This window comes from Lynx rufus, unplaced genomic scaffold, assembly GCF_022079265.1.
Source record: "Lynx rufus isolate CCGP_SWC_20201006 ecotype Redwood Valley unplaced genomic scaffold, mLynRuf1.p SCAF_11, whole genome shotgun sequence".
NCBI classification, from domain to species: Eukaryota; Metazoa; Chordata; class Mammalia; order Carnivora; family Felidae; genus Lynx; species Lynx rufus.
The window spans coordinates 13,309,487-13,321,656 of record NW_025814825.1 but is presented as its reverse complement, the minus strand read 5'-3'; the positions used below and the strand labels follow the sequence as shown (position 1 = coordinate 13,321,656).

General features: G+C 58.0%; 1 protein-coding gene across 2 annotated transcripts in view; it reads right to left on the bottom strand.

Annotated features, from left to right (window-relative positions):
- UNC5B (unc-5 netrin receptor B) overlaps positions 1 to 11,340 on the bottom strand; it is a 78,364-nt gene extending 67,024 nt beyond the window's left edge. For both annotated transcript variants that reach the window (XM_047071987.1, XM_047071990.1), the window contains exon 1: positions 11,262 to 11,340. In XM_047071987.1, coding sequence (XP_046927943.1) covers positions 11,262 to 11,340 — 79 coding nt within the window. The remainder of the gene's footprint in view (positions 1 to 11,261) is intronic.
- Positions 11,341 to 12,170: the final 830 nt, after the last annotated feature.

Genomic DNA, 12,170 nt, shown 5'->3' with positions numbered 1-12,170 from the left:
GAGTTGGCCTTAGAGCTGAAGCTTGCAGATCTCTAGTCCAGGGCCCTTCTAAATGCATAATGACCCGCAGGCTTCTCCCCCTCGCTGTAACCCCAGGTGGATCAACCAAGTCGTGCTGTGGGCCACCCTGTACCTTATGTCTAATGCGCCCCAGGTCAAGAGGGGACTATTAGAAAGAAACAAGGGGTGTAACCAGCAACTTGAGATTGATTTCTTCCTCGGCAGAAAGAAAAGGAAACCAACTTTTACTGACCGTGCCCCATCTCATTCGATCTCCCCAACAACCAATCAGGGCTTCTTTTTTTATAGCGAGGAGATGTAGGCTCAGAAAATTACAGTTAAGGGCGGAGACAGGACTTGAACCCCGTTTTCTAATTCTAGGGCAGATCCTTTGGACAGAGGAGGGCACTGAAGGCCCAGAGAGGGAAAGGGACCACTTCAATGCCACACAGCACATTAACTGGTAGACAGGATTAGAATCCAGGCTTCCCAACCCTTAGCTCCGGGCTCTTTCTGCTGCGCACCAGCAGGAGAACACGGGGCCAGGTCAGATTTACAGCAGGGGTCACTGTGCCCAGCAGCCCTGGCTGTCCGGCTGCCAGGCAGGAATTCCAGATTAGCCTGGGACAGGGGCTCCTGGCAAGGACCAGGGGGTGCCCAGCTGGGAGCGTGATACTGGCCAGGGCTACCGCGGCCTCAGCCAAGGGCCTCAGGGTGTTTAATCTCCCAGGGAGGCTCCCTGAGTGTTAGCACTGAACACAGAGCCAGGGACGACCTGGCTCGGCCACGCCCAGCAGCCAAAACTGCTCCCCTGCACCAAACCCAGCTCCAGCCAAGGAGCTGGCAGTAGCTGCCATGGAAGGCGGAGGGCTGCGGTCAGACCCTACCCATGGGCCTTTAGAAACACCCTCTCGGCCCACACCTACTCCCGGGCCCCAGAGCCCAGGTGCATGCGACAGGCGTTCTCTTGAGCCCTAGAAGGCAAGCTGGAGGGGAATGATCGATGGGCCTGGGAATGCAAGCAGGAAGCAAACATCGCGCGAGGGCCTGGGCCAGCTGCGCCTGGTGAAGGCCACCTTGCAGAGAAGTACAACGTTTACCAGCCCGGCAAATGCCTGCTAGAGTCCCCTCTCTCCACACAAAGGGGTCAAAGGCACTTGACTGCACTACTTGGTTAATTCCTTGTGGCTCCACTGGACTTAGTGAGTCAACTCTCTCACACCCGGGGGCTCTGACTTTTGTCACTGGTACGAAGTAAGTGCTCCGAGGCAGAAGCAGAAGAGGATGAAGGGAGAGAGGCAGGCAAAGGCGGGGGTGGGGTGGGGGTGGGGAGGCTGCAAGCAAAGCAGCAAGAATCTTCTGGCTCTTTGGTTACGTCGACAACGGTCAAGTCCAAACACGGTAGGGACTGAATCGTAGCGGCACCTGGGTGAGTAAGGCCTGACCGCGAGTTCGCATCCATCCGTTCTACGAGTGTTCATCGAGCACCTTCTAGGTGCTGGGGTCTGTGCTGGGTGCCAGGGACACACAAGGGAGTGAACTCAGACCCAGTCTCCTAGTCACCTAGTGTCACAGCTGCTCTTTCATTAGCTGGTTGTTCAACCCCATCCTGCCTCCACCCAGGTCCCCGGGGCCCTGGCTCAGTGACAAGGAAAGGGAAGGGTGCCAGGCTGTCCCATGGAACCCTTGCCACCTGGTCCTGGGCCACTGCCCACTCTGTGAGCCTCGCTCTGCCCTGCTGTGTGTCACAGAATGCTCCAAGGTGGGATGGGGGAAGGAGCCAGGCACGACTTTCCTGGAATTTCTGACTGAATTTCTGGTAAGTTCTGCATCTTCCATGGGTGCTCTGGCCCCAGGCTGGGCAGGCGGGCGCCTCTGATCACATTACAGAGCTGCTTTCCTTCGGCTGTCTCCTGACTCCGGTAATGCCTCTAGACGCCACTCGGGGCCTCAGGGGGTTGCTGGCTCCTGGGTGATCTCAGTAGAAGATGTTCCTCCCAGACCTTGGTGATGCCTTCCTCCCAGACCTGGTGATGCCACCAGGCCTAGGGGACCAGAAAAGGCAGGCAGCCTCTCTCATCCTGCCACCTCTCCCATGCTCTCTGGTCAATCTAGAAGCTGTCACTCTGCCCGCTTGCTCTCCTGCCCAGAGATGTACAGGGAGAAAAGCAGGGGTCAGCCGGATCAGGGTAGGGGAGAGCCATATGCCATCTCACAGCACACCAGGGCCCAGTGAAGGTGGCAGGCCACCTCACAGGTGGGGATGTGCAGGTCCAGAGACACTGAGCCACCTGGCCCAGGCACTCAGTGAATGAATGCTTTCAATTCCAAAGCCGTGGCTCTTTCCACAGCACTAAGGGACCCCTGGCCCCAGAATTCTTACTGTACCAGATGATCAGATACTAATCAGTGGCTGAATTTGGAATCTGTTTCCTGGATGGACATGCCACATGTCCCACCCCCCAGCCGATTGCAAATATACCCCCTCGTAGGAATGCCCTCTCTGCTTACCCAAACTCTGCTCATCTTTCAAAGGCCAAACGACACCCTTCCTCCTGCAGGAAGCCTTCCCTGACCAGCCACGCAGGCGCACAGGAGCCTTCTCTTTTTTTTTTTTTTAATTTTTTTTTTTTAACATTTATTTATTTATTTTTGAGACAGAGAGAGACAGAGCATGCATGGGGGAGGGTCAGAGAGAGGGAGACACAGAATCGGAAACAGGCTCCAGGCTCTGAGCTATCAGTCCAGAGCCCGATGCGGGGCTTGAACTCACGGACCGTGAGATCATGACCTGAGCCTAAGTCGGCCGCTTAACTGACTGAGCCACCCAGGCGCCCCCAGGAGCAACACTCCTTAACAGAAGCAACACTCCCTGTTGTACCACTCGATACGTGGCACCAGTAATAATGACGCTGAGGAGGACAGCGAGGCTACTGAGCACTTGAGAACGTGCAAAGTTCTTGTGTGTGTGACCTCGTTCTTCCCCACAATCCAATCGTCTCCCCTCGTCCAATCTGATGAGGACTGGCATTGTTAGCAGTCCCGCTTTACCAATGAAGAAACTAAAGCTCAGGAAGGGAGGGCAACTTGCTCTAGGGCATACAGCCGGAGGATGCCCCGGCCAGGATTTGAACCCAAGCGGTCTGACTGCACAGCCTGCCCCCTGAGCGTGGCACTGGATCCCTCCCAGGCCACACGTGGCCTGGCTCATCTTTGAGTGAGCTCCTCTCCGCCGTCTCACTCACTCTTGCACCCGGCAGCGCACACCTGATGCACGGCTTGTGCCTCAAGAAGGGACACAAACCAATTCAAGGGTCAGGGCCAGGCTTTGCCCAACTTTCACCGCAGAGCCCAGTGCCTGCTCACTCTGAACGAATGTGAGGGTGCACCAAGTTTTAGGGCTAGGCCAATATTCCAGGGGGGAGGTGGAGACAGATCCCTCGTTCCCCACCCCGAGATCAGTCACCCTCCATCCCTGAGAAATGAAACAATGAATGGTCTGGCTAGGTCTGAGAGTGTGTTCCTCCCACATCCTCCACGGGGCCCCCCTGAGCCTGGCAGGGTCGGGGAGAACAAGGGCCTCTTCTCTCAAATGCTCAGGCTGTCTGCCACAGGGTCCTTCTCTGTCCCCTGGGCCCTGCTTGGCATCTGGGGCTCTCTGCCTCTGAGACAAGAGATGCTTATGGAACAGGAAAAAGGGACTGAGGTCCTGAAGGGTAATTTACGGCTTCAGAGAGAGACCCAGGGCCACATAATGCTCACAAGGGCATTCCAGTCGATATATTGATGTTCTAGAGGGGCCTCTGTAAACACAAGTGGTTCTGGGCCTCAGCTACCTCTGTCTCTTGCTGGCTGCTGGGGCCTCTTCAGCTGGAACCAAGCAAAAAAAAAAAAAAACAAAAAACAAAAACAAAACAAAACAAAACCTGAGGCCCTTAAAGGTCATCCTTCCACCTTCCCCAACCTTAAACTTACAGAAGGGGAGACCAACCAGGACCCAGAGAAGAAAAGGCACTTGTCCCACAGCGGCGGAACAGCAAACACCAGAACCTCCTAATTCCCAGGCCAGGAGTTGCTGGGCCTCCAGGCCATAAGCCTCCATCCTTTCTCCTCCCCCCAGGCCTCTAGAGGAAGCCGTCTCTGGCGTCACAGGGCTGTCTCCTGAGGAGGATGCACCCGAGTAACCACTGTGTGCCATGCACTGTGCGAAGTACTTTATCATAACCAGGGTGCAGGATCCTTGAAACAGCTCCATGAGGATGGTATTATTGCCCCCATTTTACAGATGAGGAAACTGAGGCCTGCTGTAATGACAAGTGAACCTTCCCCTCTGGCCGGCTCATAGAAGTTCCTGGGCACAGGGTTCTGTCCTTCCCTTCTTGTCCGCCCTGGGGGCACAGCAGAAGGCACAGAAGCATACCACCCCATGCTCCCACCCCCGACACCATGCCTTCTAGTGCTTAAGAAGTGTTTTCTGAGCTCACTCCATCTTTAAGAGCCACAGGGAACAGGGGCGCCTGGGTGGCGCAGTCGGTTAAGTGTCCGACTTCAGCCAGGTCACGATCTCACGGTCCGTGAGTTCGAGCCCCGCGTCAGGCTCTGGGCTGATGGCTCGGAGCCTGGAGCCTGTTTCCGATTCTGTGTCTCCCTCTCTCTCTGCCCCTCCCCCGTTCATGCTCTGTCTCTCTCTGTCCCAAAAATAAAACACGTTGAAAAAAAAAAAATCAAAAAAAAAAAAAAAAAGAGCCACAGGGAACGAATCAAAAAATGAGATATCTTTTCCTCTCAAGCCTCACCCCAGGTCCCAGCCTGCAGTCAGAGGTAGCTGAGGGTCAGGTCCCCAAGGTGCACCCCTTCGGATGAGGCTGAGAGGCCCATGAGTGGAAATATGGCCAGGGGGTGCCTCACCAAGGACCGGGCTCGCCCAAGACGGTGGCCGAGCAGATGCCGATAGGGTCAATTCTCTGAGAGTGGGAGAGGCCTGGGGCCGGCCACCCCTGCCCAGGTGCCCCAGCTAGCTGGCTTAGCCCCCATCCCATCTTTTCAGGACATGCTGTTAGAAAGACCTGAAAAAGAGAGAGTCAAGGTCTGGCTCCCATCACCTCCTCCAGGAAGCCCCAGGGCTTACAAAGTTTACACTTTGCTGTGCTCTCCCTACCTATATGGTCACTGCCCCCATTTGGCATCTGAGGCTCCCTGAATCAGCATCCAGCATAGTCACCACCTTGAGGGCTGGGGCCAGGGCGGCTCCCGCTCTGATCTGGGTCCCAGGTCAGTTTCCTAGTGAGCATCCTCCTGTCCTGTGGGGTTCTCACAAGGACCAAGCGAGGTCCCACCTCTAAGAGGGTTGATAACACTAAAGCCATATGCACCAGCAGTGGGGCTGTGACTTTCCTATAGGTCTCCCTGCTCCACATTGGCTCATCTCTTATCTGAGAGCTAAGGGTGGCAGTCAGTATAGGCCAAAGTGCGAAGGCAGGGGGAACCCTTGGTGACCAAGGAGGCGGTAAGACAGTGGAGTAGGACTCCTGTGTGTGTCTGGGTGCACATGTGTCCTCCTTCAATCGCCTCCACCGAGAGTCCCGGCCCCAGCCATGCCTGCTTATGTTGCTTTCCATCAGGGGTGCCACTCACTCCAGCTCTGTCTGCCTCTTCTCTAGCAAATTCCAGAGGAGACCCCACTGCCCCTAGAGGGCTGCAGCATGAGCCTGACCCAGGTCAGAGAGCAGATCTCCAAACCCTAGGTGCCGCCACTGTTCTTGGTAAGCTGGAAGTCAACTGGAGGCGACCCAAGGACTCAGACGCTTGTCCTGGGGGCTGTCAGTCAAGCTCCTGGACTGGCTTTAGGACCTATCTATGGCTGACCTTCCTCCTTCTGGGGCAGCGGGACCTACCCTCAATCAGGCCTGTTCTATCTGTCCTCAATGGGGGATGCTGGCCTCTGCCCTTCCAACTCCGGAACCTGGCACTTGAACCAAATCCTGCTCACAACCCCCAGCAGAGGGCAAAATCAGGCCTCTTTAGTGCTGAAGGGCAAATGGCCTGGGTCCCACCAGGAAGAGACATCCCCAACAGCATACAATGGATGGAGCTTCCCATGCCTGGTGGTGACTCACTGTCCCCACACTACACATACCTATTTATACACAAACACACCACAGCTGTGCCCATATGCACATTGCACACACCCAAACACACATAGCCACGTACATCACACCCTCATATACAAAAGGCATACCTCTCCCCTACACATCCCCTCCTCCTGCACCTTCACCTCCACAGCCTAACACCCCACACCCATCCTCACCTCCCACCGCACACTCCCACCTCGGCCCACATCCCTAATACACATTTTCACACCCACAGCTTGCCTTCTCCGAGAACCGAGCCACAGGGCTCAGGAAAAGTTGTGAGGCACTGGGGGCAGCCCGTTCAGGGAGATGAGGAGGGTGGCTGGGCGCACTGGCGCTGTTGGGAGGTCGAGAGGCGGTGCAGTGTGGACGGATACAGCTCAGGGGAGGGGAGAGAAGACGGGAAGGCTGGTTGGGGGGGGGAGGGCGGTGCCGAGGAGGAGCTCGGTGGGGTGCGGGAGAGAAGAGGGAGCAGGGACGCCCAGGTGCAGGGCCCCCAGGTAAGCGCGAGGCCGGCGGGGCGCCACGGAGTCCACCCCCGCGGAGAGGGCTAATCACGGTCAGGGTCAGGCTCAGGCCGCGCTGTCCGCAAGGGTCGATTCGGGGGCTTCCAGCACCTCGGCGCTTTCGGAAAGAAGCAAGAGGGAACAAAAGGGGTATGGGAGAAGGGAGGTGGTTGATTTATGCCTGCACTTCAGCATGTGTTTTCGCTGCCATTAGCGAGAGAAAAGCCCAGACTGGGAGAGAAAGGAGCGCCGTGGGACCCGCGGTTTGCCCACCCCATTGGGGGCGCATTGGCCGCGACGGAGCGGGGCCGAGTGCGAATCTGACTCGCCCGCCCGCCCGGGGCCGGCTCCGCAAAGTGGCTCGGCAAAGTGAGGGTCGGGAGGCATTCCCCGGGCGGCCGGGGCTCCCCCCCCCCCCCCCCCCGAGCGCAGGCCCACGGGGGGAGGGGGGCGCCCCAGCCGCAACTCCGGAAGCAAATCGAAGGGGGCAGTGCATGAATTCCCCCCACCTGCCCGAAAGTGCCCTTCCTCGTATTATCTTCATTACGGTATTTTAAATTTCCCTTTAAAAAAAAATAAAGAAACGAAACAGAAAAAGCACAGAAGGCACTTGTTTGGTTTCATTCTGCCTTCACAGCTTTAATGACTCCATTTGTGGAAGCTGTTTAGGAAACTGGTGAAGAGGGGGCCGGGACTGTGGCCTGGGATGCCCGCTTCCTCCTTTCTCCCCCCGAGGCTACCCCAGCCGAGGCACCTGGTTGAGATGACTCCACTCCCCAGCCCCAGTCCCAACCCTGGCCCCTGCCTCACTCCCTTTCCTACAGGGTGTCTCCAGCCCAACTCCAGAGCTGAGAGTCTAAAGAACGCGCTTAGCCACCGGCAGGGTAGGAGGGGGGCGCTCCAGGTCGGGCCATTCAGAATCCCTAAAGTTACTCTAAGCACTTGGGAACAGAAGGGGTCTTCCTCTAGCCTCATCCCCAAATTCCTAGGCAGCCCACGCCCTCCTTAGAAGACACTGATGAGGAGGGAAGGAGAGATGGGAAGCAGATCTCATCTTAGGCCCGACAGCCAACAGCCACAGGGTGGGGAGGAGATGGGGCCCCCCAAAGCTTGAAAATAGAAAGTAAAAATATATTCTGCCCCATTTATATGAAGGCAAAGCTTTAAAATGTAGAGCCAGGTAGTCTCAGAGCCCAAGGGAGCTTGGCCTGTGATTCGTCTCACCCAGGGCAGATTAGGCACCAGGAGTGGAGCAACCTTTGGGCACTTGGCTAGTCTCAGGACCTTACTTCTGATGTCTGGCCCAGCCCTGTTCCACCCATCTGGGGTCTGAGTTCCTGACTCTATCTCTTCACCCACTCCCCCATCCTGCTATACAAGTCCCATCTGACCTAACTACCCAACAAACCTTATCTTTAGCCGCTGGCCTTCTGTGGGGCCTCAATTTGGCATCTCGGTCCCAGATCCATGCTGGCCAGTCTGCAGGCTAGTGGAATGAAGGAGCCACAACTAGCCTGAGGTTTGAGGCCTGAGTTCAGATTCCAGATCTATCCCTGAGTCCCCGAGTAACCCCGGGGGGCACGTCCGGGCCTGTTCCAAAGCTTCAGCATAAATAAGGGGGTTGGAAAAGAGAGGAATTGTTTTGTCCTCTGGAATTCCAGAGGGGTGGGGGTGGAGGGGGGGGGGAGGAGAGAAATTACCTCCGAAATTCCTCCCCTGCTGTGATACTTTCACTATATGAGAAATCTCATTAAGACCCTCTAGATTTTCCATTTTTTTGAGATGGGTGTTTGCTATCGTGTAGAGAGAGACACGGATGGGCCACCACACCACACTACACTACCACCCCCCCACACACACACACATGCACACAGAGCAGAGACACTCGGAAAACTCAGATTTTTAATTGCATCTTAAAAGGAAATGTTATCATGACACCGTGGTCCCTTCTCAACCATCCCAGCCAGAGGCCATGGCAAGACTCATTAAAAGCTCCAGGAAAGGCTAACAGGTGGGTGGGGTGACAGGAGATCCTCAGGGCTAACCCAGGCTTTTGAAGTGGCCTCTGCTGGCCAGTCACTTGCTGACATCCGCTTCTAAGGGTCTGGGGTTTTATGGTTCTGGGTTTGATTTCTCCACCATCAAACTTTATGGCTTAAAAATCCTCAGTGCTGTAAAGGGAGCTCATCTCCATATTTACTGGGGAGGGGGGCGGTGAGAGGAAAGAGCGGCGCCTGCTACCTGAGGGGAGCTTGCACATCTCCCAGAAAGACCCCCCCCCCACCTTCTATGGAGACAGCCTTATCTCCCACAGCTTGATATAAACCTCGAGGCAGAGGTGGATGGGGCCCCGAGGAGGGCTCCGAGGAGGAATCCAATGTGACCTGAACCAGCCTGACTATTGGAGAGGAGCAGCCCTGTGCGCACGTCTGCAACCTGTGGTCAAGTGAAGGCAAGATTTGAGGAAAGCCAACACGCTGGCCTTGGTTTTCCCCATCAGTGAAATGGGACTCATGAAGGATCCAATGGGCAGACCCAAAGAACATTCTGAAAGAAGTTCTGTGCCTGTGGCATCAGAGAGATGAGCTGTGTAGGAGGAAGGCGCCGGTTCTCCCTCCTGAAGGCAGATTTCTAAGGGCTTTACACTCTGGGCCGAGGGAAGGCTGCAGGCCAACCCCACCAGTTGGCCCCTCTCTAGGCTGGTGGGCAGGCAGCCCCTGCCGTGCTAAGTAATGAGCACAATTCCAACACCGGTTCTGCTCACGAGTGAGAAATCAAAGCCTGGTATTAGAGGCCATTTCTGGCTGGGCTCCGTTTGTGCCCAAATCCATCAAAGCCCTGGGCCTGGGGTTTCCTCTGGGAAAGGTGGGGGCTGGATGCTTTGTTAAGCAGGAAAGGCAGGCCACCCCCAGCCTCCCCAGCGGAACCTGGCTCCGGAGAACTCTCGGCCAACCAGTCTTGTCTTTTTCCTGCCCAGCGGAGACCCTCCCCCCACCCTCAGTAACCTCAGTATTTATTCCCCATCCCATTGCCCGGTTGGTTCTAAAACAGTTTCCCAAGCGCCAATCCTGCCCAAGTTCACAAAGACTTCACCCTACCCTTCAATCACCTCCCCTCAAACACCCTCAAACCAGAAACCAACACCCCAGCCCAGCACCTCCCGCATTAAACTGCGCTCTTTAAAACAAGGTTGGTCATTCAGCAGCCTGCCCCCTCCCCCACCAGTACCTTCCAACTTCAAAACACTGCTTTAAATACCAGAGTCTGCCCAAATCGTAATTAACCTGGATCAAATGATTGTGTCGTAACTTTACAACACAGGGCTGGGGGAAAAAAAAAAGTGGAGGATGTGCTAAAACCAAGCCCTCGCTCCAAGGCCGTGGGAATCATTAATTCCAGAGTGAGGAATCTTCGGCTATTGGGGTGTACGTGGGGGGCGGATGCCAACAGCACGGCGGAGGTGGAGGGGGAGGGCTGCGTCACCTCGTCTACTTTCTGCGCCAGGTTTCCAGCCCCATTCTCAGCCTCAACTCAGAGGGCTCCGCGCGGGACGCCCCCTACCCAACCCACTGCACCCCGCCTCGCCTCGCCTCGCCTCGCCTCGCCACGCCTCGCCTCGCCTCGCCCCGCCCCGCCCAGGGAGCGGAGGTGTCCGGCCGCCGCTGCCAGCTCACCTACTTGGGTTCCGGCACCAAAGAAAGGTTGGCTCCTCTGCGTCCACCGGCTCGCCGGGAAGACACAGCCCAGACAGCGACGTGGGGCCCAGCCACAGACGAGGGAGACGTGTACATGACCACGGCGAGGTGCTGGAGGCGGTGGCGGTAGGCACTTTATTTCAGGAGCCCACCAACCCCCTTAAGGCATCCTACAGGCCCAATGTAGATACGCGCACCTCGTCCGCTCCCCGGACCGGGAGAATGTCAGTGACCCATTTAGACGGAAACTTGGCAGGATCACTATGTACTCCCCTCCACCCCAACACACATACATACCATACCCCAGAAAATATTCCTCCAGACCAGCGGATCCTGCGGTCGCAGGGAAAGCTGTGCGAGCAGTATTCGGCCCTTCCCCCTTCGATAGCCAAAGCCTTTCAAGCCTGCCTCCTCCGGCAGGCCGAGCAGACCCGCACTTCCAGTGCTCCGCAGGTCTCTCTATCCCTCCCTCCCGTTTGCTGATTCCGGAGAGTGCAGCGCGTAGGAGCCTGGACGAGCCCGGACCCCGACTAGGAAGTTTCCGGCGAACCGCACATAAACGCACACCTGACCGAAGCGGCGAGTCTCCCCCCCCCCCCACCCCGGGTCTCCGTGCGCGGGGAACCTGGGGTCCCCTGGAGGCCAGTCCTCCGGTAGGAGCAGACCTCGACTCGGGCACCCGTTCCAAGGAAAAGAAGTGATCCCTTCTAGGCGGGGGCAGGAAGCCTACTCTGAACCACCTGGCCTGCGCCGCCCGAGGGGTGGCTGCGCCATCGCCCACTTTGGTGGGCGGAGAAATCTACCTTCTAACTTGGGTGCCGTGGCGCTTTCCCTGTGCACACCGACGCGGTGATGGACCACTTCAACTTCGGGAGACTGGGGCGCAAATGTCCCCTATACGTCCGCCCCCACGCCCGATCGCTCCCTACCTGCTTGGCTCAGCCTCGGGTCCCAGCAGAGCAGCAGCGCCAGCAGCAGCGCGCCCCGCGCTCCGCTCCGGGCCCACATGCTCCCGCGGCCAGGCTCGGGCGCCTCTCCCCCGGGGCTCTCTCCCTGGCCCCAGCCTCGCCGCCGCCGTCTCCGCCGCCGCCGCCTCCTCCTCGCCGTCCTCCCCGGCGCCCGGCCGCGCCAGCCCGTGCCCTCCGTGGGGACAGCGGCAGCCACGCTGCGCAGAGGGCTGCCTGGCGCTCGGAGCGCAGTGGGTGCCCGGCGCCCGCTCTCCCGCCAGGCTCCGGCGCGCCCCTCTCTGCGCTCCTCAGGCTCTGGGGCTCCGAGCGCTCCCCGCGCTCCCACGCCCTGGCTTCGAAGTTGCGAGACAGAAGGTGAGTGCACTCAGCGACACTCGCAGCAGCCCGCGCCGCGCCGTCCGAACCCCCGCGCGCGCCTCTCTGCGCCCCGCCGCTACCCGCGGCTCCGGCACCCTCGCCGGCCTCCGCCGCCTGCCACAATGCCGAGCGCCGCCGCTCGCTCGCCCTAGTGAGTCCGCGAGCGGAGGGGGACGGCGCGCGGCCGGGGCGGGGCCTGGGCGGGCAGGGGCGGGGCCGACAGGGGGCCCCGGAGGGGGGGAACCGAGGGCCACCCGGGCGCGGCCTCTGCCGAGCTGGGGGCCTTTCAGGGGGGTCCTCGCGAGCCGGTGGGCCTGGCGACTTGGAAAACCCGGCCGCTGGAAATCAGCTGGAAGTGGAGTCTGGCCAATTTTCTTTTCCAAAAACTAAGGAAGTGTATCTAAGCTCTCCTTTGGCTTGGCTGTGTCAGCTTTCTCATCTGATCAAACTGAGGAGTCTCACTTTTGGCTCCCTTCGTCTGTATTACGTCCCATGCCTTCTACATGTTGGGAT